General features: G+C 50.9%; 1 protein-coding gene and 1 non-coding gene across 2 annotated transcripts; both read left to right on the plus strand.

Annotated features, from left to right (window-relative positions):
* The first annotated feature begins 7,927 nt into the window (after positions 1-7,927).
* LOC132236195 (U6 spliceosomal RNA) lies at positions 7,928-8,034 on the plus strand. The gene has a single exon (XR_009453162.1). It is a non-coding gene; the product is annotated as a U6 spliceosomal RNA (small nuclear RNA).
* A 1,995-nt stretch (positions 8,035-10,029) lies between these two features.
* On the plus strand, positions 10,030-25,451 carry ATP13A1 (ATPase 13A1). Its single transcript, XM_059696060.1, has 26 exons — positions 10,030-10,732; positions 13,088-13,177; positions 13,278-13,468; positions 15,145-15,217; positions 15,400-15,555; positions 15,638-15,707; positions 15,784-15,890; positions 16,359-16,488; positions 16,610-16,665; positions 17,155-17,281; positions 17,357-17,494; positions 17,572-17,692; positions 18,046-18,203; positions 18,506-18,681; positions 18,761-18,871; positions 20,177-20,302; positions 20,960-21,068; positions 22,433-22,632; positions 22,707-22,803; positions 23,281-23,441; positions 23,512-23,626; positions 23,729-23,925; positions 24,344-24,486; positions 24,678-24,789; positions 24,878-25,021; positions 25,107-25,451. Exons 1-26 carry the CDS (start codon positions 10,346-10,348, stop codon positions 25,215-25,217), a joined length of 3,606 nt encoding a protein of 1,201 aa, XP_059552043.1. The 5' UTR covers positions 10,030-10,345; the 3' UTR covers positions 25,218-25,451.
* Positions 25,452-25,469: the final 18 nt, after the last annotated feature.

Here is a 25,469-nt window from a genome sequence, read left to right on the forward strand (position 1 = left end):
ACTTCCAACCTTAACCCTAACACCCTATCCCCAAACCCTAAACCTCAAACCATTAAGCCCCTAAACTTCTAACATCCTAAACATAAAACAATGTTACCATTTATAACATCATGATATTAAATGAAGTACAAGAGAAACTGATGCAATCAAGAGACAGTAAACACAGGATATATGAGGTGTAACACAGCATACTGGGGTATTTTTGTTGTTGTTTTCTGTTTTGAATTTCCTCTTTATTACAACACTACTTAAAAAAATCAGCATATTACAAATTTAAATGCACTTATGTGTATTTCCCTTTACTCTAAATTACAGCTGAGGTAAAAAAAAAAATTACTCTAGAAATATCTTTATTTCCTTTTTTTAAAATATATTTCATTGATTTTTTACAGAGCAGAAGGGAGAGGGATAGAGAGTTAGAAACATCAATGAGAGAGAAACATCGATCAGCTGCCTCCTGCACACCCCCCACTGGGGATGTGCCCACAACCAAGGTACATGCCCTTGACCAGAATCGAACCTGAGACCCTTGAGTCTGCAGGCTGACGCTCTATCCACTGAGCCAAACCGGTTAGGGCTCTTTATTTCCTTTTTGAAATTTATCTTTATTGTTGAGAGTATTACAGATGTCCCCCATCTTCCCCCATTGCCCCCTCCATCCCAGGCCTTCACCACACTATTGTCTGTGTCCATGGGGTGTATATATGCATATGTTATTTGGTTAATCCCTTCCCATCCCTCCACCCCTCTTCCCTCTGAGATATGTCAGCCTGTGCCATGCTTCCATGCCTCTGGATCTATTTTGTTCATTAGATTCCACATATAAGTGAGATCCTGTGATACTTGTATTTCTCTGACTTGCTTATTTCGCTTAGCATAATAGTCTCCAGGTTTACAGGATATAAAACACAGCATACTGTTTCACAGCAAACATTTTTCTTCATAAGTAGAAAGAGCACGTTCTATGATAAAATGATAGTATAGTAAATACATGAACCAGTAACATGATCATTTATTATTATCAAGAATTTTGTATTGTACATAATGTATCTGCTATGCTTCTATACAATATGTTTACACCAATATTACCACGAACACGTAATGCATTGTGCTACCACCAAGATGTCACTAGGTTTTCACTAGACAGCCATAATGTCACTAGGCAACAGAAATTGTTCAGTTCCATTATAATCTTATGGGACCACCATATACGTGGTCTGTCATTGATCAAAATATCATTATGTACTACATGACTATACATATAGGTGAATGGAACTGAACTGAGAGCCCAGAAGTAAACACCCATTTATAGTCATTTAATGTTGGACAAAGGCAGAAAACATTAAATTGGGTAAAGAAGGGTCTTTTCAATAAATGGTGCTAGGCAACTGTCTTTTCACATACAAAGGAATGAAATTGGACCCTTACCTCACACCACATATAAAAATTAACTCAAAATAGATAAAAGGCTTAAATGTAGGAGGTTAAATTATAAACTATAAAAAGAAAACATGGGGATGAATCTTCATGATCTTGGATTTAGCTATGGTTTCTTAGATCTGACACTGAAGCACAAGCAATGAAAGAAAAAATACATACATGCGATTTCCTCTAGATTAAAAACTTTCATGCATCAAAAGACTATCCAGAAAATGAAAAGACAGCCCACAGAATGGAAAAAAATATTTGTACATTATTTATCTGATAAGTCTATTCTCTAGAATACAGAAAGAACTTTTACAACTCATCAACAAAAAGACAACTAAACTTTTTTAATGGACTTTAAGAGACCCTTCTCCAAAGACATACAAATAGTCAATAGCACACAAAAAATATAAAACAGCACTTTTCATGATGCAAATACAAATTAAAACCACACTCACTAGCCCTAACCAGTGTTTCTCAATGGTTAGAGTGTAGGCCCTTGCACCAAAGGATTGTAGGTTCGATCCCTGGCCCCTGTTGGGGCATGTGCAGAAGGCAACCAGTCAGTGTATCTCTCTCATATCAATGTTTCTCTTTCTCTCTCTCTCCCTCCCTCCCTTCCACTCTCTCTAAAAATCAATGGAAAGGGGAGGATTAACCAAACAAACAAACAAAAAAAAAACACGCACACACACTGGCATGGTTATAATGGAGAAAACCCAGACTTCTGCTGAGCTCTTCTGCCCATCCCCTTCATCAAGTCTCTCAGTGTTTCAATGACATTTCCAGGGTCTTAAGAGCAGAACACTACCCAAAGATTCCTATCACAAAGCAGCAGCAATGTGATTTGCAAATATCTCTAATACATTACATTTAAGGTCAAAAGATATTTTACTAATAAAGATGTTTATAGATGGATAGAGGAGGGGGAAGGGATGGAGGTGGACACAGATGGGTGTTGGACACAATTTTACGTCTGTGTCACAAGGAACATCTTCCTGTCAGTGGATCACCTTATATTTGGTACTTGTACTGAATTTTCATTATCTTCCAAATGAAATCAAAGTAGAAAAGCAAATAAATATCCTCTAAAGAAATTCTCTAAGGTTATAAAACATATTCCGAAAGTTAGTACTAAAAGAAACTAGTGTCATTGTCATGAGCAGCCACACACTGCCCTCTTGTGGCCAAACGAGAAATGGTACCAGTGCTACAGTTCTCATGGTTCTATCCCTAATAAAAGTCAACACCAAACTGAGACATCTCCCCCAGACTTGCTGTTAGACCAAAATAAATTTCGTTAAGATTTAATCTCTGGGTGGGAAGGGGGGGGGTGATGTGTGTGTGTGTGAATTCCAGTAGAAGTCATTATCTTGGTATTTCTCACTGTGAGAAAAAGTAGTCTAGTTCCCAAGTACAATATTTTTAGGGAGTATTTATGGAGCACCTGAGTCAGGCCCTGGGTTCCAGGACAGAAAATAGGAAAAGTATGGAAATAACTTGTCTACATCACAGCTCTGTGTGTCTTTATTTTTTAAAAAATAATTATATAGCCCTAGCTAGTTTGGCTCAGTGGATAGAGTGTCGGTCTGTGGACTGAAGGGTCCCAAGTTCGATCCTGGTCAAGGGCACATGCCCAGGTTGCAGGCTCATCCCCCAGTAAGGCACGTGCAGGAGACAGCCAATCAATGATTCTCCCTCATCATTGATGTTTCTATTTCTCTCTCACTCTCCCTTCCTCTCTGAAATCATAAAAATATTTTTTAAATCATAATTATAATTACTGCTTCAATTTCATTAGTTGTTGTTGGTTTATTCAGATTTTCTGATTCTTCCTGATTCCGTTTTGGAAGATTGTATGTTTCTAGGAATTTGTCCATTTTACCCAGGTTGTCCTATTTGTTGGCATATAGTTGTCTGTAATGTTTTCTTACAATTCTTTGTATTGCTGTGGTGTCAGTTGTTACTTTACCTCTTTTGTTTCCTATTTTATTTATTTGGTCCTCTCTCTTTGTTTCTTGATGAGGCTGGCTAGCAGTTCATCAATGTTATTTATCTTTTTTTTTTTTTTCTTTTTTTTTTTTTTTTTTTTTTTTTTTATATATTTTATTGATTTTTCACAGAGAGGAAGGGAGAGAGACAGAGAGTTAGAAACATCGATGAGAGAGAAACATCGATCAGCTGCCTCCTGCACATCTCCCACTGGGGACATGCCCGCAACCCAGGTACATGCCCCTGACCGGAATCGAACCCGGGACCCTTCAGTCCACAGGCCGACGCTCTATCCACTGAGCCAAACCGGTTTCGGCGATGTTATTTATCTTTTCAAAGAACCAGTTCTTGGTTTCATTGATCTTTTGTATTTTTTTTTAGTCTCTATGTCATTTATTTTCACTCTGATCTTTATTATTTCCTTCCTTCTACTTACTCTGGGCTTTTCCTGTTGTTCTCTTTCTAATTCTTTTAGATGTAGGGTTAGTTTATTAGAGATTTTTCTTGTTTCTTGGGGTAGGCCTATAGTGCTATGGACTTCCCTCTCAGGACTGCTCTTCAGTAGATGAGTAGATAAAAAAGATGCTATGCAGCTGTAAAAAAAGAAGAATCTCTTACTCCTTGAAACAGCATAGAGGGACCTGGAGGGTATTATGCTAAGTGAAAAAAGCCAGTCAGAGAAAGACAAGTATCACATGATCTCACTTATATGTGGAATCTAATGAACAAAATAAGCTGACAAACAAAATAGATGCAGAGATATGGAAGCATACACCAAACTGACAAATCTTGGGGGCAGGGGGAGATAAGAAGAGATTAACCAGAGAACTTATATGCATATATGCATAACCCATGGACACAGACAATAGTTCAGTGAAGGTCTGGGGAGGAAGCGGGAATGGGGTGGAGGGGGTCAATAAGGGGGAAAAGGGGACATCTGTAATACTTTCAACAATAAAGATAAATTTTAAAAAAATTATTATATAAAACAAAGGATATTTGTGATCTCTTTCTGGTTATATGAATAAAACATTCTAGAAAATTAAAAAATAATAACATCTGTATAATTTCATCTAAGTTTATATAGATTTTTTTAAAATATGTTTTTATTGATTTTAGAGAGAGGAAGGGAGAGAGAAAGATAGATACATCAATGATGAGAGCGAAACATCAGCTGGCTGCCCCCTGCACCCCCTACTGGGGATCAAGCCCACAACCCAGGTATGTTCCCTGATTGTGAATTGAACTGTGACCTCCTGGTTTATAGATCGATGCTCAACCACTGAGTCACACAGGCTGGGCTTATATAGATTTTTTGTTGTTGTAGTTCGGTCTAGTTTTACCCATGTCACTGCTTTTAGCCTGGAGTATGTGCCAGGGCTGAGTGTATCTCAGGAGATAGTGTCAGAGCTGGTTCTGGAAATGGCTCTAGCTCTATCTTGGCTCTCAATCTGGGACAGGAGCTAAAGTCAGAGCTGGTGCTGGAGCTTGCTCTAGCTCAGGAGGTGGTGCTAGGGCTCATTCTGGTGTTGGCACTAGCTCTGGAGATTGTTGCAGTTTCATAACCAATCTCTAGCCTACCTCTATTGCCAGCTCCAAGGCTAGAACCTTATCCAAATCAATTCCAGGTTAAAGACAGCACCAGGTTTAGAGGAAGAGCCAGCGCTGGCAACAGATTCACCTTTTAAAATATTTTGTACAATTTAGGACATTAACTACATTCGCTATGCTGTGCACCATCACCACTATATAGTTTCGAAATATTTTATTACCTCAGGGACCTCATACCCATTAAGCACTTCCTCCCCCATCCCTACTCATCTTAGATTCTGGCAACCACTAATTTATTCTAAGACAGAGAAAAACAAATATGATCTCATTTATACGTGGAATCGAAAAACATGGAACTCAAAAAAAAGTAGAATTGTGGTTGCCAGGGACTGAGGGGTAAAGAAAATAGAGAGAAATTGGTTAAAGTATATGAACTTCCATTTATAAGAGGAGTAAGTTCTGTGGATTTAATGTTCATCATGGTTACTATAGTTAACAATATTGGATTGTATACTTGAAAGTTGCTGAGAGTGAAACTTTAATGTTCTCATCATAATGACAATAACAAAATTGTAATTAGGTGAGGTGATGGATGTGTTAACTAACCTTATTGTGGTAAACATTTCACAATATAGATACATATGTATCATATATCACATTGTACACATTAAACTTACACAATAGATATGTCAGTTATATCAGTAAAGCTAGGAATAAGTAAATAAATATCATGAATTGCCATTAAAATAAGTGAACATGGATGTTTATAGCAGCTTTATTCATAATTGTCAAAACTTGGAAGTAACTCCATTAGGTGAGTGGATAAACAGTGGTTCATCCAGATAATGGAATATTATTCAGTGGCAAAAATAAAGGAGCTATTTGGACATAAAAAGACATGGAGGAACCTTAAATACATATTATTAAATGAATAAGACACTTCGAAAAGGTTCTATATTGTATGATTCCAGCTATATAATATTCTGGAAAAGGCAATACTATAGAGACAGTAAAAAGATTGATGGTTATCAGGGGTTGGTGGGAGGAGGGATGAATAGGGAGAACAGAGGATTTTTTAGGGCAGTAACACTACTCTGTATGACACTAGACTAGAGAATGATGGACGCATTTCATCATATATTTGTTTAAGTCCATAGAATGTACACCATCAAGAGTGAACTCCAGTAAAATCTAAGCCATCTCACATAGCAATATGTTTACGGATACATCTCCTAGCAGTGGTTCTCAACCTTCCTATGCCGCGACCCTTTAATACAGTTCCTCATGTTGTGGTGACCCCCAACCATAACATTATTTTTGTTGCTACTTCATAACTGTAATTTTGCTACTGTTATGAATCCTAATGTAAATATCTGATATGCAGGATGTATTTTCATTGTTTGTGACCCACAGGTTGAGAACCGCTGTAGGGCAAAGGAAACTAAGGAGAAAATAAACAAATGGGACTACATCAAAATAAAAAGCTTCTGCACAGCAAAAGAAACCACAATCAGGTTGAAAAGGGAACCCACTGGATGGGAGAACATATTTGCCAATGTTATATCTGATAAGGAGTGAATATCCAAAATATATAAAGTACTCATACAACTCAACAAAAAGAAGACAAACAATCCAATTTAAAAATGGGCAGAAGGCCCTGACCAGTTTGGCTCAGTGGCTAGAGTGTCGGCCTGTGGACTGAAGAGTCCCAGGTTCGATTCCCATCAAGGGCATGTACTTTGGTTGAGGGCACATCCCCAGTAGTGGGTGTGCAGGAGGCAGCTGATGGATGTTTCTCTCTCATGGATGTTTCTAACTCTCTATCCCTCTCCCTTCCTCTCTGTAAAAAATCAATAAAATATATTCAATAAATAAATAAATAAAATATAAATGGGCAGAAGACCTGAATAGACATTTCTCCAAAAGGACAAACAAATAAATGGCCAAGAGATACATGAAAAAAATGCTCAAAGTCACTAATCATTAGAGAAATGCAAATTAAAACCACAACGGATATCACTTCACACCTGTCAGAATGGCTATCATCAAAAAATCAACTGACAAGTGCTGGCAAGGATGTGGAGAAAAGGGAACACTATTTCACTGCTGGTGGGATGCAGACTAGTACAGCCACTATGGAAAACAGTATAGAGTTTCCTCAAAAAATTAAAAATGGAACTTCTATTTGACCCAGCGATCCCACTTCTGGGAATATATCCTAAAAACCCCAAAACTCCAATCAGAAAGAATATATGCACCCCTATGTTCATAACAGTATTATTTACAATAGCTAAGATTTGTAAACAACCCAAGTGCCCATCAGTAGATGAATGGATAAAAAAAAATCTATGGGATTTTTATACTATGGAATACTATGCAACTGTAAAAAAAAATGGATCTCTTACCCTTTGGGACAGCATGAATGGACCTGGAAAATATTATGCTAAGTGATATAATCCAAACTGAGAAAAACCAGTATTACATGATCTCACTTATTTGTGGAATCTAATGAACAAAAGGAACTGACAAACAAAATAAGACCCAAAGCAGGGTGGCATGGAACAGATCAAGATACCTCAATGTGGGGTTCAAGAAGAGATAAACCAAATAACTTATGTACTTACATGCATAGCCCATGGATACACGCAATAGGGTGGTGAAGACTGGGGGGTGGGTAGGGTCTTGGAGGAGGGGGGGAAGAGGAAGAAAATGGGAAATATCTGTGATACTATCAACAATAAAAAATATTTTTTTTAAAAAAGAGTGAACCCTAAATTGGTGGGGGGTGCAGAAAAAAGTCAAGGAGCGTAAGAGGTGATAGAAGGAGACTTGACTTTGGGTGGTGAACACACAATACAGATTATGTATTATAGAATTGTACATTTGAAACCTATATAAATTCTATTAACCAATGTCACCCCAATAAATTCAAAAAAAAACTTTTAAAGTGTAACATTGAGTGCTCGCTTCGGCAGCACATACACTAAAATTGGAATGATACAGAGAAGATTAGCATGGCCCCTGGGCAAGGATGACACACAAATTCGTGAAGCATTCCATATTTTTTAAAAAAATAAATTAAAATAAAATAAAGTGTGACGTTGGGTGATTATGATGCATTGACCAATTGTAACAATGTACCACTCCAGTAAGGAATGTGATAATATGGAAGGCTATAAATGTGATATTATAGGAAACTAGAGGCCAGGTGCACAAAACTCAATTCATGCGCTTGGGGGGTGGGGGGTCCCTCAGCCGGGCCTGTGCCCTCTCGCAGTCCAGGAGCCCTCAGGTGATGTCGGGCTGACGGCTTAGGCCCCTAAGCCGTCAGTTGGACATCCATAGCACTGCTATGGAGGCAGGAGAGGCTCCTGCCACCGCCACTGTGCTCACCAGCAGTGAGCCCAGCTTCTGGCTGAACAGAGCTCCCCCTGTGGGAGTGCACTGACCACCAGGAGACAGCTCCTAGGTTAGCATCTGCCCCCTGGTGGTCAGTGCATGTCATAGCGACCGGTCGTTCTGTTTGGTCGATTTGCATATTAGCCTTTTATTATATAAAATAATTCTACCTTTCTCTCAATCTTCTTTGGAACTAAAATTGCTCTGATAAAATAAAGGGTTTTTAATTTTTTTCCAGTTTTATTGAGATAAATTGACATACATCACTATATAAGTTTAAGGCATATAGCATAATGGTTTAACTTACATAGACTACAAAATGATTACTACATGTTTTTAGCCTCCATCATCTCATATAGAAACAATAAAAAAGTGAAAGCAAAAAAGAAAATGTCCTTGTGATGCGAACTCAGAATTTCCTGTCTTAATAAGTGTCATAGATATCATACAGCAATGTTACGATAATCATGCTCTTAGATGCCTAGTACTTACTAACCTTGTCACTGCTTTGTGTACCTCTTGACCACCTTTCTCCAGTCCCCCCACCCCCATCATCGCCAAAGATTTTGTCAGCTCAACTTTGTTCAGTTGAGCTGCCACAAAATCATATTTTCAAAGTCTGAGAGAAGAAAAATGTGCTTCTGTAATTTGGAATTGCATTGAAGATTAGAATAGAGAAAACAATTACAGTCATGCAGAAATTTACATGTCGTTTCTCCAAAATTCTTTGATGATCTCTGAAGAGGCCATAAGGAGCCCAGACAAGGAAGAACTGACTGAGGCTAAGTTGTTCAATGTTTGACAAAAACTCATACAGAAAAAGAAGAAAAAAAAGGACTCATTTTTAAAATAAGACTGCTTCAGAATTCAAAATGTCATCAGAAAAGGACAGTCGAATTAAATAGGACATTCTCAATTTCTCTCCTAACTATTTGGATGCCAACTTTGATTACACAACTTCAAATCACCTCTATGCTTTAAAACCGTTCTCCCCGAGAAGGTTTCCTTTATACTGCCTAATGGGACAGAAATAACGTCATCGTTATTTTATTAAATATAGAATAGTATCTGTCTTGCTGCATTTAAGTTCTCCTTTTACACAATCTTACATTTATGTAACTTAAGAATATGCCACCAGATTTAAATATCCAACAAAAAGTTTAAAAAGTAGGTCAAATAAATTGCTGTATAAGAGGACACAAAGAAACACTATAAAAATAATTCCACTTTTTTCTCCCATGCATTGTTTAATCAATCGTACTATAACTACTACTACTTGTCACTGTTAAGTAGTTCTATTGCGGTTTTGTTCAAATGATAGCGAGAAAGTAAATAAACACCAATTTTTCATATTTGGATATTAAAGCAGTAACTTGGTGTGTGTGTATATTATCTTTTACATGACGGCTCCTGCCCAGCGTGGCGGTGTCCTGAGCTAGCTCCCCAACCCGCCCCACAGCCCTGCCCAGCACCCCAATAGAGAAACCCCGGGGCCCCAGGCGACCTCCCTGGGCCCCGCCCCGCAAGCCCCGCCCCCATAACAAACCCCGCCTCCCCAGCGCGTCCAGGGCCGGGAGTTCCGGGCTGGCCCCGCCCCCGCGGTGTCAGGCTCCTCCCCGGCTGGCTACCCGGCGGCCCGCTCTCCGCGCAGCTCCGAGGCGCGCCGGCCGCTTCCGCTCCAGGGGGCCCCGCTGGCGCCAGCCCTCCGAGCCTCGTCTTTTCCGGTCTCAGGCAGGCGTGGCGGGCCGGCCGGCGCCCCAGCCCCTCCATATCCTCTCTGTCATGGCGGCGCCCTGCCTCTCCTTCCGGCCAAACCTGTCATGGCGGCATCCCGAATCGCCCCTTCTGGACCTAGCCCCTGACGACGGTCTGGCTCTTAGTACTTCCGGCTGCCATGGCGGCGCCCAGGGTTCACCGGAAGTGAAACTTCGAAAGTGAGGCGGGCCTCTGCCCGGAAGCGAGCGCGGCGCTAGGAAAGATGGCGGCGGCGGGCAACGCGCTGCCTAGTGGGGCCCGGTCTGGTGCGGCTCGGCCCGGCGGACAGCCCAGGCCCATGCCGCAGCCGCGCACGCTCCTTGCCGCCGGGCCGGCGCTCATCGCGAGCGGGGACGAGCTGGTCGCCGCCGTGTGGCCGTACCGGCGCCTGGCGCTCCCGCGGCGCCTCACGGTGCTGCCCTTCGCCGGGCTGCTGTACCCGGCCTGGCTGGGCGCCGCGGCCGCCGGCTGCTGGGGCTGGGGCAGCAGCTGGGCGCAGGTCCCCGAGGCCGCGCTGCTCGTCCTCGCGACCATCTGCCTCGCGCACGCGCTCACCGTGCTCTCGGGGCACTGGTCCGTGCACGCTCACTGCGCGCTCACCTGCACCCCGGTAAGTGCGCGGCCGGAGCCCGACCTCCACCGCGTCGGGTCTCGGGGCGGGCCGCCGCCGGCGATCACGTCCATCCCCATCCGGCCCGGGCCTCCCAGCGGCTGGGCCCGGGTCCCCAGCGGCGCCCTGGACTCTGTAGCACCGGCATAATTGGGGGGGGCCGCTGCTGACTTGCTGTGCGACCCCAGCACAGGCATTTCCTTCCTTTGGGGTTCCTCCCCGGTGTTGTCATTTAGATCCCGTTCCGTAATACCCGTGAGAAGCATAGCGCAGGGCCCACCATATGTCGCTGTTGGATCGTTCCCATCCTAGCGGGCACTCGGCTGTTTCTCCCGGAAACAGTCCTGCCTTCCTCCCACCGTGGTTTTCAGTGAGGCGAGACCTGCCGGGGGGTTTTCCTGTGTGTGAAGCCTGGTTTGGAAACTGCACATCAGTCCTGCCGTCCAGTGCCCGGGGGCCGCCGGTGCGGCCACCAGAAAGAGCTTGAAATACAGTTCATAGCCGCGCTTAAAAGAGCTATTGGTGACCAAGTGACTTCCCTGTTTGGGGTCCCTTTCCACCTGTCTGCAAGGTGGGGGTGATGATGGTGTGGACTTCCGTCAGGATGCGACCCGTAACCCCAACATGGGGATGAGGGAGAGCTGCCCTGGGTCAGCAGTCCATGTCCCCGGGCCTTGGGCAGATGACCCCGCGGGTTTGGAGCAGTGGGTGGAGAGGTCAGCCTCCGGCCAGCCTCCACCTGACCCCAGGTGTGTGTCTGCTGAAAGAAGGGGGAAGGCAGCAGCACCAGGGCTGCAGAAAGAGGCAGGAGCCCCACCTTTGACCTGACTGTGGGCTGAATCCTCTTTCTCCTCTGAGCATGTCATCTCCCTCGGCCCACAAGCCTTATACCAGGGAGGGGCTCAAGCTTCGGGGCCTGGTAGAGCCGAGTCAGTACCATGGAAGACCCCAGCGAGGGACAGAAGAATGGAGGGGGTTACGGGGAGTGGGACACACACATCCGAACTTCCAGCTGCCTTTGGGCCGGTAGCGTCAAAGCGCGACAGCCTGCTTTGGAGAACAGGAAGGAGCTAAGCAGCCATGGGATGAGGGCGGTCAGATCTGGGTTCGCATCAGAGATCGCAGACACCAGTGCTTCTGCTCTCTGGGTTTCAGTTTCCCCTTCTGTAAAGTGAGAGCCGTGACACCTGCCTCGGGAGCCACGGTGAGAAGCATGGTGTCTGCAGAGCCCCTGGTATGGGGCCTGCGCGGGCGGCCTCACCAGGGTTCAGAGATAATGTGTTGTTTTCTGCCTGCCTCCATTGCCCAGCAGCTCTGAGGGGCAGGGCCTTGTTTGTCATAGTCACTGCGGCGACACCCCCCTCCCTCCGTCACACACGGCAGAGCGGCAGTGGGGTGGATGCAGCCTGTGCTGAAGGAGTGCTAATTGAGCTCCATTTGCTGCTTCTGTGTCCTAAGTGCTGAGGAAACAGCAGTGAACAAAACCCATTGCCTTCATAGGGTTCGTGGGGGAGACGTGTACTCAGCAGTCAGTGCCAAAGAGGGAAAATAGAAATGAGATAGGAGCATAGTGATGGAACTCCACGTGGGCATCCAGGTGTGGCCTCCTGAGAAGGTAACGTGTGAGCAAAGGCCTGGAAGCTGTGTGACACGTGTCCTGGACAGAGAACAGCACATGCCAGCAAGCTCCTTGGCTGAATCAAGGACGAGCCTCCAACCTCCTTGCTCCTCCTTGCTGGAGGACACAGCAAGGATCGTAATGGGGCCCTACCCGGTTTGGCTCAGTGAATAGAGCGTCAGCTTGTGGACCGGGTTGGATTCCAATCAAGGGCACATACATAGGTTGCAGGCTCCTCCCCAGCCCGGTCCCTGGTTGGGGTGTGTGTAGGAGGCAACCAACCGACATTTCTCTCTGTCTTTCCCTTTCTCTTCCACTCTCTAAAAATTAATGGGAAAATACCCTCCGGTGATAAAAAGAATAGTAATGGAGCCTGGCCAGTGTTGCTCAGCGGTTGAGCGTCAACCTATGAACCAGGAGTTCATGGTTCGATTCGTGGTCAGGACACATGCCCAGGTTGCAGGCTCGATCCCCAGTGGGGTGCGTGCAGGAGGCAGCCACATCAATGATTCTCTCTCATCACTGATGTTTCTGTCTCTCCCTCTCCATTCCTTTCTGAAATCAATTTAAAGTTGTTTTTAAAGAATATTAATGGGGTTGGGACGGAAGCCAAGCAACATTAGAAGGGTGAGCTGTGACGGCTTGGTTCACGTGGATCGAGGGTGCACCCCGTGCCGGACAGTAGTCTTCCTACGGTGGCCGGAAAGGACTCAGCAGCATCCCTTTGCCTCTCACAGGAGTACGATCCCAGCAAAGCAACCTTCGTGAAGGTGGTCCCGACCCCCAACAATGGCTCCACTGAGCTCGTGGCCCTGCACCGAGATGAGGTAGGGCCCACCTGCCAACCTGCAGTGCAGGTCTTGGGTGAGATGCTCAGGCACTGGCATCCCAGTGAGGGGCTCTGCCACAGACGGCCTTCTCCCACAGGGCGAAGACGGGCAGGAGGTGCTGTCCTTCGAATTCCAGAAGATCAAGTATTCCTATGACGCCCAGGAGAAGAAGCGCTTCCTGCCCGTGGCCTTTCCTGTGGGAAACCCCTTCTCTTACTACCAGAGCAGCAGAGGGTTTCAGGAGGACTCGGAGATCCGCGCAGCAGAGAAGAAGTTTGGGAGTAACAAGTGAGTCCTGACATCCCACGTGCCCCTCCTGCTGTCAGGACTGGGCCCTGCCTGGGTCATGGGCCTTGCTCTGCCCCAGCTGGTGGCCTGTTTCTGCCCCTTTGAACTCCTAGGTTGGGGTGCAAGTCTCCCCTGAACTTGTTTGCTGACAGGAACCTCCTGGGGGGTTCTTGGCGAGGACCCCTCCTAGGGAGCCTGGTCATGGGATACAAGAGTTGGTTCTTCATCCTTGTCTTGTTCTTTGTTTTGTTGGTTTTTTAATATATTTTATTGATGTTTTACAGAGAGGAAGGGAGAGAGATAGAGAGTTAGGAACATCGATGAGAGAGAAGCATCGATCAGCTGCCTCCTGCACATCCCCTACTGGGGATGTGCCCGCAACCCAGGTACATGCCCTTGACCGGAATCGAACCTGGGACCTTTCAGTCCGCAGGCCGACGCTCTATCCACTGAGCCAAACCGGTTTTGGCCTTGTCTTGTTTTTATAATTCCCCAATTCATTTTCAATTCTTCCTTTTAAAAAAAAATATTTTTTTTTTTTATTGATTTCCGAGAGGATGGGAGAGAGAAATATAAACATCAATGATGAAAGAGAATCCTTGATTGGCTGCCTCCTATACACCACCTACTGGGGATCGAGCCTGCTATCTGGGCATGTGCCCTGACCAGGAATTGAACCATGACTTCCTGGTTCATAGGCTGATGCGCAATCACTGAGCCACACCTACTGGGCTTAAATTCTTTCCTTAAATATAGTTTCTTGCCTGTCTCCTCATATCCTGGCACTTAAAGAATGGTGGTAAAAAAGAAGTCGGTGATCAGGATAGCTCTTACTTGTACCAGGTAGAATAGCAGGTGCTCTGTACACACTTCAATCTTCACCAAAACTGCCAGGGCTCACCCGTGCCTGGGAGGGGGCAAAGCTGAACTTCAGAGCCCCTCAGAACCTGGGGAATTCTTTCTGGGCTTAACTGTGTACCACAGCTGTCAGTCTCACAGGAAGGTTTATCATGTTTACTGGTCCTCACTCCCCACCCCCACCCCCCCAGGCCCAGGCTCCCTTAAAGGCAGCAGACGAAGTACAGGGTGGTTTTTAGTTTATTTTTATCACTGTGGGGCCACTGTGGTCTCTTTATCATATTCCACCCTCAGGAGCCCACTACATACCATGCTGCGCACCCTTAGCGCCCGCTTTTGTCACATTTCTGAGGCTTTTATTCAGGGAGTTTTGGAGAAATCCTGGCCCCAGACCTCTCTCCACAGTGGGATGAGCTCCGGCCCCAGGGGCTCAAAGGCATCTGGCTGCCAGGCCTCTGTGCACCTTCAGCTTCAGGGCTCCTGTTCCGATCAGAGGTTCCTTCTCCACTTGCTGTGTCTGCTGCCCAGATGATGGGTTTTCATCTCACCGGCCCCCACTCGGATGGGGGTGCTGCATGAAGAGCTTGTTGCCAATTCAGAAGCTTCCTCAGGGCTCTGCAGAGCAGAGGGCTGGGGGTTGTCGGCATGCTGCCCCAGTGAGGGTGGAGAGCCACCCTTGAATGGAGAGTCCTGTCGTCTAGAAGTTTGCCAGGGCTTCTCATCTCCTGAGGAGGCTGCAGTGCCTCCAGGTAGAGGTGTCAGGGAGGGGCCTCCGAGGCCTCCCACCGTGAACAGGGTCTGGGTCTGGTTTCTTGCAGGGCTGAGATGGTGGTGCCTGACTTCTCAGAGCTGTTCAAGGAGAGAGCCACAGCACCTTTCTTTGTGTTCCAGGTAAAACAGCAGCTCCAGCACATCGTCCCACCCCATCCTTTAGGGCTTACACAGCCAGCATGACCTGTGTCCAGTTCCAAACCCGAAAACTTCCCTGTCCTAATGGGTCAGAGTCCAGGGGTGGAATGCCCTCGGTGTAGGTCCAGTGCTCAGCAGGCATCCTCATTACGTTTCTGGGGCAGGTGTTCTGCGTGGGGCTCTGGTGCCTGGATGAGTACTGGTACTACAGCGTCTTCACGCTCTCCATGCTGGTGGCCTTCGAGGCCTCCCTGGTGCAGCAGCAGATGCGCAACATGTCGGAGATCCGGAAGATGGGCAACAAGCCCCACACTATCCAGGTGAGGCCAGCAGGGTCCCAGAGGTCTTGGCAGGCCTAGTGCAGGTGTGTTCCCAGAGCTGACCATGCCCCACCCCACTCAGGTCTACCGAAGCCGCAAGTGGAGGCCCATCGCCAGCGACGACATTGTTCCCGGGGACATTGTCTCCATTGGTGAGGCCCAGTTCTGCTCTGTCCCGGTGGCATCTTAGCCTTGGCTCCTGCCTGACCCTCTCTTGCTGCCCCACAGGTCGCTCGCCACAGGATAACCTGGTGCCGTGCGATGTGCTGCTGCTCCGGGGCCGCTGCATCGTGGACGAGGCCATGCTCACAGGAGAGTCAGTGCCTCAGATGAAGGTGTGGGGAAGGGGCGACCTCAGTCCGCTCAGGTGTATTGTGGACCATTCTTGAAGGAGCCACCATCCAGGAGAGTGCCAGGATCTTGTCCAGGCGCCCAGGAGGAGGGATGGAATCCTGGCCAGGAGGCTGGAGGAGGCAGAGCTGCTGATCTCAGTGCCCTGGACAAAGGGAAATTGGGTGGTGGAGAGAGGAGAGGAGAGTCCCAGAGTGTTGGGACATCTGGGTGCCCTGAGATAGCAGATCGAGGTGGACTGAGAAATGGGGAGGGTGTGATTTCTGGGAGAGGCCAGGTGCAGGGTCACAGGGAGTCGACAAACGTGCAACTGGAGAAAAGATGAGATTTGCTGGGCCAGGTAAAGAGCAGGTGGGCTCCACTAGCCCCAGGGTTCAGATCTCCAGAGACGGGGTGGGGAAGGAGGCTGAGGTGGGACTGACATTGGCTTCAATGTCCTCCCTCCTCCCCAGGAGCCCATTGAAGACCTCAGCCCTGACCGGGTGCTGGACCTGCAGGCCGACTCCCGGCTCCACGTCATCTTCGGGGGCACCAAGGTGGTGCAGCACATCCCTCCACAGAAGGCCACAACAGGCCTGAAGCGTAGGTGCCTTGGGAGTTTCGGGGTGTCCTGGCCCCACCTCCTTACCCCCTCCATGTCTGCTTGGCTATGAGGGAGTCCAGACAAAGAGACAGATGGCACTGCCTCTGCTTGTTTCCACAGCGGTTGACAGTGGGTGCGTGGCCTACGTCCTAAGGACTGGATTCAACACATCTCAGGTGGGGGTCTTGCCTGACTGGGGAGGGTGGGCTCCATGGCAGATGAACAGTCAAGATGGCAGTCCTTTCAGACCCCAGGACATCCACCCCACAGGCTCGCTCTGACAGCGGGTACTAGGCAGAGGCCGTGCGGAGGAGCCCAAGATCAGACTCGCTCTCCCCTGCTGAGGGCCTGGTGGGAAATCAGAAGACTGATAGAGACAGTGGCCAGACCTCCTTCCAGTAACTCCTGCGCTATCACGACCACTTTCTTCCCCCACCTCCAGGCCTTGGCCACTGGTCTCCTTAGCTCTTAGTCAAGTTCAGCTGCCGATGTAGCCATATGGCCCCTGGACCATCTGTGTGGTGGGTTGCAGGACTCACTGATGGGCCTGGGGCTGCTGCTCTCTGTCAGCTAAGGGAGGATCTGACCCTGATGCCCTCAAGCAGGGAGGCCACCACCCCATCCCCACACACCCCCCAGAAAGGCCTCTGACTCCGTCCTTCCAGGGCAAGCTGCTGCGCACGATCCTCTTTGGGGTCAAGAGAGTGACTGCAAACAACCTGGAGACCTTCGTCTTCATCCTCTTTCTCCTTGTCTTTGCCATCGCGGCAGCCGCCTACGTATGGATTGAAGGTAAGCACCACGTTCCCCACCTGTCTGCTGGGTCCCATGCCCACCACCACAGGCTGACAGGCCCTGTCTCCACAGGCACCAAGGACCCCAGCCGGAACCGCTACAAGCTGTTTCTGGAATGCACATTGATCCTCACATCAGTAGTGCCCCCTGAGTTGCCCATTGAGCTGTCTCTGGCTGTCAACACCTCCCTCATCGCCCTGGCCAAGCTCTGTGAGTACCTGAAGCAGGGCTGGGGTGCCAAGGGGCTGGGGCCTGGCAGGACCCCTGACCCTGGCTCCACCTTTCAGACATGTACTGTACGGAGCCCTTCCGCATTCCCTTTGCTGGCAAGGTGGAGGTGTGCTGCTTCGACAAGACAGGAACCTTGACCAGCGACAGCCTGGTAGTGCGCGGTGTGGCTGGGCTCAGGTGAGCGTGGAGACCTGGGCCAAGGGGTACCCAGAGGGCTTTCTGAGGGCTCATGGCCTGAGTGCTGCCCACCCAAGCCCCCAAAGTAGGGCCTGTCGGAGGTCTATTCCAGGGGGCTTCCTGTGCAGTCTCAGTATGAGTGACAGCGGCACAGGAATCATCTTAGGCTCCAAGCAGCCATGTGACCTGTGAGAGCATCTGTGATACAAGTACAGATGTCACAAGGACCAAACCGACACCCCTGCTGCCCCTGAAGTGACTGGCACAGATATGGGGGGCCCATCCCTCTTCCTGGCTGGCAATTCCTAGAGGGGTCCCTTCACCCTATAACCAACTATTTCCCTTCCTTGCAGAGATGGAAAGGAGGTGACCCCCGTGTCCAACATCCCTGTAGAAACACACCGAGCCCTGGCCTCATGCCACTCCCTAATGCAGCTGGATGATGGAACCTTGGTGGGTGACCCCCTGGAGAAGGCCATGCTGACAGCCGTGGACTGGACACTGACCAAAGGTGAGGGGCTGGAGTCTCAGGCCCAATGCAGACTCACCACCCGCTCTCACGCTCCCGGGAAGGCAAGCCAGACCCCTCAGGCTGGCGGGTGGGCATGCACACACTTGGTTGTCCTCCTGGGTTGGAACCCACCCCACCCAAAGCTACGGGGCAGGGTCCTCCACACCCAGGTCTCCCAGCTCTTATCCCCAGGAGCCCGAAGGCCCTGGATCTGGGGATGGGGGGAGGGAGGAGGGGCAGGCGGGGGCCTGGCTGCCTCTTTGGAGCTAAGGCCCTCAGGACTCGTACTTATTTGTTTCCAGATGAGAAAGTATTCCCCCGAAGTATTAAAACTCAGGGGCTGAAAATTCACCAGCGCTTTCATTTTGCCAGTGCCCTAAAGCGAATGTCCGTGCTCGCCTCCTACGAGAAGCTGGGCTCCACCGACCTCTGCTACATCGCGGCTGTGAAGGGAGCCCCTGAAACCCTGCATTCCATGGTGAGTGGAGCACAGCCCTGGGGCTCGGCGGGGAGGTCAGTGTGAGGTAGTTGGTGACATTCCTCTGCGTTTCCTACAGTTCTCCCAGTGCCCACCCAACTATCACCACATCCACACGGAGATTTCCCGGGAAGGAGCCCGCGTCCTGGCTCTGGGGTACAAGGAGCTGGGGCACCTCACCCACCAGCAGGTAATGGCCCAGGCCTCTCACCCATGTTCCCACACCTTGTGAGCAGGCACGATCTCATCTTCCTCCTCCCCAGACTCTACCTTTGGAGACTCCAGGTGGCACTCAGTCCTCAGTCCCTTCTCCATAGTGCCCTGCCTCCATGGGACCCAGGCCCATCCTGGAACCTAGGGCTACCTCCACCCAGCTTCCTACCCCCACACCCATGGGTCCTCATGCATCAGAAGACATCTTTTTATTCAGAGAGGAAGAGAGGGGGGAGAGAGAGAGAGAGAGACATCAGTGATAAGGTAGAGTCATTGATCAGCTGCCTCCTGCACGCCCCCTATTGGGGATCCAGCCCGCAACCCGGGCATGCTCCCTGACCAGGAATTGAACCATGACCTCCTGGTTCATAGGTCAGTGCTCAACCACTGAGCATGCTGACTGGCCCAGGAGACAGTTTAGATTACCATCTCTAGTCTAGTTCTGACCCAGCCCAGTTCAGTCACCTGGTTACTGCATGGTTTGGGGACATCCCCAGCTCTCAGTCATACCCCCATGTCCCATCAGCTCTTCTCCCACCTCCACTGCCAATACTCCTTTACCTCCTTCCACCTTGGCCTTCATCCAGGCTGTTTGCACCCAGTGGCCAAGAGATCCTTCCAGAATGCATGCCTGATCACACCCCTCCAGAGCCACTCCTGCTTAATGCCACCCCTCTCACAATCCGGGACCCCTCAGGGGATGTCAGAGGCCCAGTGCACAGATTCAGCCCGATTCCCGCAGGTCAGGCTGAGGGATCCCACCAGTGCACGAATCCATGCACCAGGCCTTTAGTGTACATATAAGATCTTTGGTTAATCTCTTTCCTTCCCTCCCCCTTCCCTCTAAGATTCATCAGTCTGTTCCATGTTTCCATGCCTATACATTGAACACCTGCCCCTGGTGGTCAGTGTGCATCATAGCTACTGGTCAAACGGTCGCTTGGGCTTTTATAGATATAGATGCCTTCCCCAGTAGAAGACAAGCTTAATGAGGGTGGGCATTTTTGGTTTCTGGGATGAGGTAGAGGGTGAGCACATGCTGGGTTGTTAACAAGGAACAGTTGACAGGAGCCAAGACACAAGGTCTCTGTGAGGACATGCCATGCCCACACCAGGGAGTAGAAGCACTGAGGGCGGGGACCACCCAGCCATTGCCAAGCTGCTGTGCCACAGGGAGGACAAGCCCTTCTCTGACCTCTCCACTCAGCACATTGTTGGGGCTTGGGGAATTGCAGGGCTGGGGGACGTTATGATCGTAAGAGCGCCCCATGTTGGTCCACAGGCCCGGGAGGTCAAGCGGGAGGCGTTGGAGTGTAACCTCAAATTCGTCGGCTTCATTGTGGTCTCCTGCCCGCTCAAGGCTGATTCCAAGGCTGTCATCCGGGAGATCCAGAATGCCTCCCACCGGGTATGGCTCCTGGACCCTCCACACCAGGCCCCTCAGACAGGTGGGCGGGTGGCCTTGGCTCCTTACAGAGAGGAGGATGTGACAGCAGAGGACACTGCCACCCCCAGTGGGGCAAGTGGGTGCTTCCTGGGGTCCACAGCATCCCTGACAGGCTGCGGCTGGGTAGAGGGTGTGGGAGCAATACCCGGACGGGTCATGCCTGTCTCAGTGGCTTTAGTCTGTTCATCCTGCTGTTTGTGTTGTTTAATTTGGGACTCGGGATGCAGTTTAACGTGGGAACTAAGTGAGCAGTCTCAGAGGATGGTGGCAGGATCAGTCCCCACCTGGCGCTCAGCAGGCCTCCCGGCTCTAAGCTGGGAGGCTGGACCATGTGGTTCCCACCCCCACACACACACACAGCTTCCTGGGAAGCTACCAAGCCAAAAAGGTCCACGAAAAAACTGCTTCATAATTTAACATGAAAGGTATGGGTGTTCTCAGAAAGACATACATGTATTATTTTTAAAAACATCGCCGGGGTGGACAGATTGTGGCCTTGGAAGCCCAGTCCTCAGGAGGGGGCCCAGACTTCTCTCTGTAGCCTTCCTTAGCGGGGACTCAGGCACTAGGTCTCCAGGCTGGGGTTCTGCCCCTCTGAGCCTTCGCCCCTCTCCCCAGGTGGTCATGATCACTGGTGACAACCCACTCACTGCCTGCCACGTGGCCCAGGAACTACACTTCATTGAAAAGGCACACACACTGATCCTGCGGCCTCCCACCGAGAAAGGTGAGACCCTGAATGAGCACGCCCAGTGTTAGTGAGTGCCTGTGATGGTGGCAGCAGTGCGACATGGGCCTGTGGGTCACAGGCCTGCTCCTCCGGCCATCTGGCTAGAGTTCCACTCATGTCTAGCAGCATGAGGGCAGTCACTGGCTCCAGGATCAGTGATGACATAATCTCAGGCAATCGATTATAGTCACACCATCTCACGTTTCATATCATCACACCCACCTTGGGCCTGACGGCTGCCTGTGCACTGCATGTATACCCCATTCCCAAGTTCAGGAACTGCTGGTGCCAGTGCTCGGCCTGGCCAGACCCTGGGCAGCGGGCTTGGTATGTGTTATCACATTGTCCCTTCACCCTACACAGGAGGGCTTGCTGTCCCCATGCCACGTGGGAGGAAGCCATCTGGGTCAGCTGTTGTCACCCAGCTTTATAGGCAATGAAATAGAAGTGAACCCACCCACCCAGGTTTCTTGGTGTCATTGTGTCTAACCATTTGAACCTGGATGGCCTGGCTCCAGCAGCTGGCCACTCGGTTGGCTGCAAGTGGTCCCCCAGAGTCAAGACCATTCGAGGAGCCGTTCCAGCCCCAGCACTTTCTGCCTGGTAGGGTGGGGCCCGTCAGATGCTGAAGGACTGCGCCCAGTGCAGCACCCGGCCCGGGGGTGCTCGCAAGGCTACAGGCCAGGGGAGGGTGTTGGCAAGGCCCAGCCAGGTCAGCTCCTGGCGCTTCCTGGCCTGTCTCCCAGTCTGCACTGCTGGTCCCAGAGCTCCGTCCGGCTCCAGGCACTGGGCTCCTGAGAGGCCCGGGATTATGGGCAGGCAGCCCAGAGAGGTGGCTGTCAGGGCTGTTGATTGGCAAGTGAAGCTGCTCTAATAAAAGGGCAACAACAAAAACCAGGTGGAGGTTAGTTTCCTGCCCAGCCGAGTCTGTCCAGCTGAGCCATCAGTGCCAGGAGGGCTAGTAGGCCAGCCAGCTGGAAAGAGGAAGTGGATAGCAAGTGTCTGGCCAGAGGAAGTGACTCCAGTGCCCCAGCCCCAGGAAAATGGGGTTTCAGGCAGGCCACAAGGGTGGGGCTAATTAAGTAATAGGTTTAGGGTATGCCTGGGTTGGAATTTGGCCACTTCACGTGGTCTCAGGCGCTGGGTTCTGGGACTCCTCATTTGTATTGGAGGGTTCTGAACAATCTATTGGACGGTCACCAGTCCAAGGCACAAGTAGGTGTGGATGTGGCTTGAAGGAAGGGTGAGGGTCAAAATGGTGCTCCAGAGAGGAGAGACTAGGACCAGGCATGTTGAGTCCAAGTCAGGGGTCTTCCTGGGTGACTAAGCCCTGTCCCTGACTCTGGGCACTGGTCCTGCAGGTCGATCCTGCGAGTGGTCCTCCATCGACGGCAGTGTCGTGCTACCCCTGGCCCAAGGCTCCCCAAAGGCGCTGGCCCGGGAGCATGCCCTGTGCCTCACGGGCGATGGCTTGGCCCACCTGCAGGCCGAGGACCCCCAGCTGCTGCTGCGCCTCATCCCCCACGTGCAAGTGTTTGCCCGTGTGGCCCCCAAACAGAAGGTGAGCGCAGAGGTGGTAGGCGGGCAAGGCCCTAAAGTGGCACACAGCCCTCACTTGTACCTTTGCCCATGTAGGAGTTTGTTATCACCAGCCTGAAGGAGCTGGGCTACGTGACCCTCATGTGTGGCGACGGCACCAATGACGTGGGTGCCCTGAAGCACGCCGACGTGGGTGAGTTCCCCCACCCCCCGGCTTACTGTTCTGCCAGCCAGGGCTCAGCATAAAGGACACCTCCCCTTGCATGGGGAGGCAGTGAGGGGATAGGGCGGGGCCAATATGGTCAGGGATCCACGGGCAGGACACAGTGTCTAAGGAACAGTGTGGCTGAAGCCACCAGAGCCATGGAGAAAGTTTGGGGAGCCAGGGAAGCTCTGTGAGAGAACCCGGGACCCTTTGGTCCGCAGGCTGACACTCTGTCCATTGAGCCAAACTGGCTAGGGTTTGTTTTTATTTTTTAAGTTGTTATAGAAAGTAAGATAAAATGCTCTCTGAGGGTACTCCTGGGAGGGGGGGTCCAGTGAAATGGGAGGTTTGGCTCTGAGGCCCATGGCTCCATCTAGGCATTGAGCTGACACTCACTCTGGCTTGGGGCCAGTGGGCTCCCCTGGATCCTGACACACACATATCCTTCCCTTTCCCCCACCCCAGGTGTGGCACTCCTGGCCAATGCCCCAGAGCGGGTTGTCGAGCGGAAGCGGCGGCCCCGTGACAGCCCTGTCCTGAGCAACAGCGGTGTCAGGGCCACCTCCAGGGCATCCAAGCAGAGGTTGGGGCTCCCACCCCCAGAGGAGCAGTCCACCTCCCAGAGGGTGAGTCTTGGGAGGGGGGCGCCGGCTCCCCCTTGTGTCCAGGTCTCACCCACCGCCACCCCCCCCACAGGACCGCCTGAGCCAGGTGCTGCGGGACCTCGAGGATGAGAGCACGCCCATCGTGAAGCTGGGGGATGCCAGCATCGCGGCGCCCTTCACCTCCAAGCTCTCATCCATTCAGTGCAGTGAGTCCTGCCACCTGCCCCGTCCCCTACCAGCCCTGCCTGGCGCCCATGCCCATGCCTGCATGCACCCATGCTCACACCTACCTCCCCCAATCCATGCAGTCTGCCACGTGATCAAGCAGGGCCGATGCACACTCGTGACCACGCTGCAGATGTTCAAGATCCTGGCACTCAATGCCCTCATCCTGGCCTACAGTCAGAGTGTCCTCTACCTGGAGGGCGTCAAGTTCAGCGACTTCCAGGCCACACTACAGGGGCTGCTGCTGGCTGGCTGCTTCCTCTTCATCTCCCGCTCCAAGGTGGGCTGAGACCCCAGGCAAAGCAATGGCTCCTGCCCTACCCACAGGCACCTCCGCCCTGGAGGTGCTGAGAGGCTTCAGTGATGCACGGCAAGGAACACTGGGGCCTGTCAGAGGTGCTTCCGGGCGGATGTCATCTTTCCTTCCTCACAGCAGCCCTCGGGGAAGCTGTCATCCCCGTGTTACAGATGGGGAGTGGGAGGGAGGGGGCGAGCCCACTGAGCTCTTCCCGGTAGCACAGCTCGGGCCCCAGCACTGTCCACAGGCAAGCAGGGCTCTGGAGGCTAGTGCCAACCCATGGCCCCAGGATGCAGTGACTGCTCTCTGCACCAGGCCTGCAGGAGGCATGTGGTTGGGTGGGTGGCCCAGGGCACTCTGGGCTTGACACTCACCATGTATTCAACCCCCAATACTGCAGCCCCTCAAGACCCTATCCCGGGAGCGGCCCCTGCCCAACATCTTCAACCTGTACACCATCCTCACGGTCCTGCTCCAGTTCTGCGTGCACTTCCTAAGTCTTATCTACCTATACAGCGAGGCCCAGGCCCGAAGCCCTGAAAAGTGAGTGCCGCCCTAGTAGTGGGTGCACAGGGCACCCACAGGAGGCAGCGTCCCTGTGGTGGGAGGTGGAAGGAGGATACAGATGCAGGTGCAGACGTTGGCCTGGGGCAACCAGGACCAGCAGAGAGCCCTGGTTATGTGCAGGGGCAGTGGGAGCCACAGAACGGCCCTCACCCCCATGCATCCTGCAGGCAGGAACAGTTTGTGGACCTGTATAAGGAGTTTGAGCCAACCCTGGTCAACAGCACTGTGTACATCATGGCCATGGCCATGCAAATGGCCACCTTTGCCATCAACTACAAGGTGAGCTCCAGCCCTAACCCAAGCATGCCCTCCCCACCCCACCCCCACCCCCACCCCCACAACGCACACTGTTCCTCTGTCCGCACAGGGCCCGCCCTTCATGGAGAGCCTGCCTGAGAACAAGCCTCTGGTGTGGAGCCTGGTTGTGTCACTCCTGGCTATTGTGGGCTTGCTCCTCGGTTCCTCGCCCGACTTCAACAGCCAGTTTGGGCTTGTGGACATCCCCGTGGAGGTGAGGATCCCTGTGGGTGTGGCCCCAGGACTTGACCTGGGCCCATCGGCAGGCATCCAGCTCATCATCGCTCCCTCCCCTGCAGTTCAAGCTGGTCATCGCCCAGGTCCTGATCCTTGACTTCTGCCTGGCACTCCTGGCCGACCGCGTCCTGCAGTTCTTCCTGGGGACTCCGAAGCTGAAAGTGCCTTCCTGAGACAGCAGTGCCAGCACCCACTGCCCACCCTGCTACCACCGGGCAGGGACCCCATGTGGGCCCCAGGAGGGAACACTGCCCCCCATGGCAAGGCCAGAGCAGCCTTGCCCATTAAGACTGAATTGGGGCCGCCCCTCTCACCCCCCCCCACATGGCCGTCCTTGGACCTGGCTGGCAGAACCAGCCCCCAGCCAGCACCTTTGGTAAATAAAGCAGCATCCACAATTTTAAGAAGCCCTGCCTTCACCTCTG

This window comes from Myotis daubentonii, chromosome 5 (genome assembly GCF_963259705.1).
Source record: "Myotis daubentonii chromosome 5, mMyoDau2.1, whole genome shotgun sequence".
NCBI lineage: Eukaryota > Metazoa > Chordata > Mammalia > Chiroptera > Vespertilionidae > Myotis > Myotis daubentonii.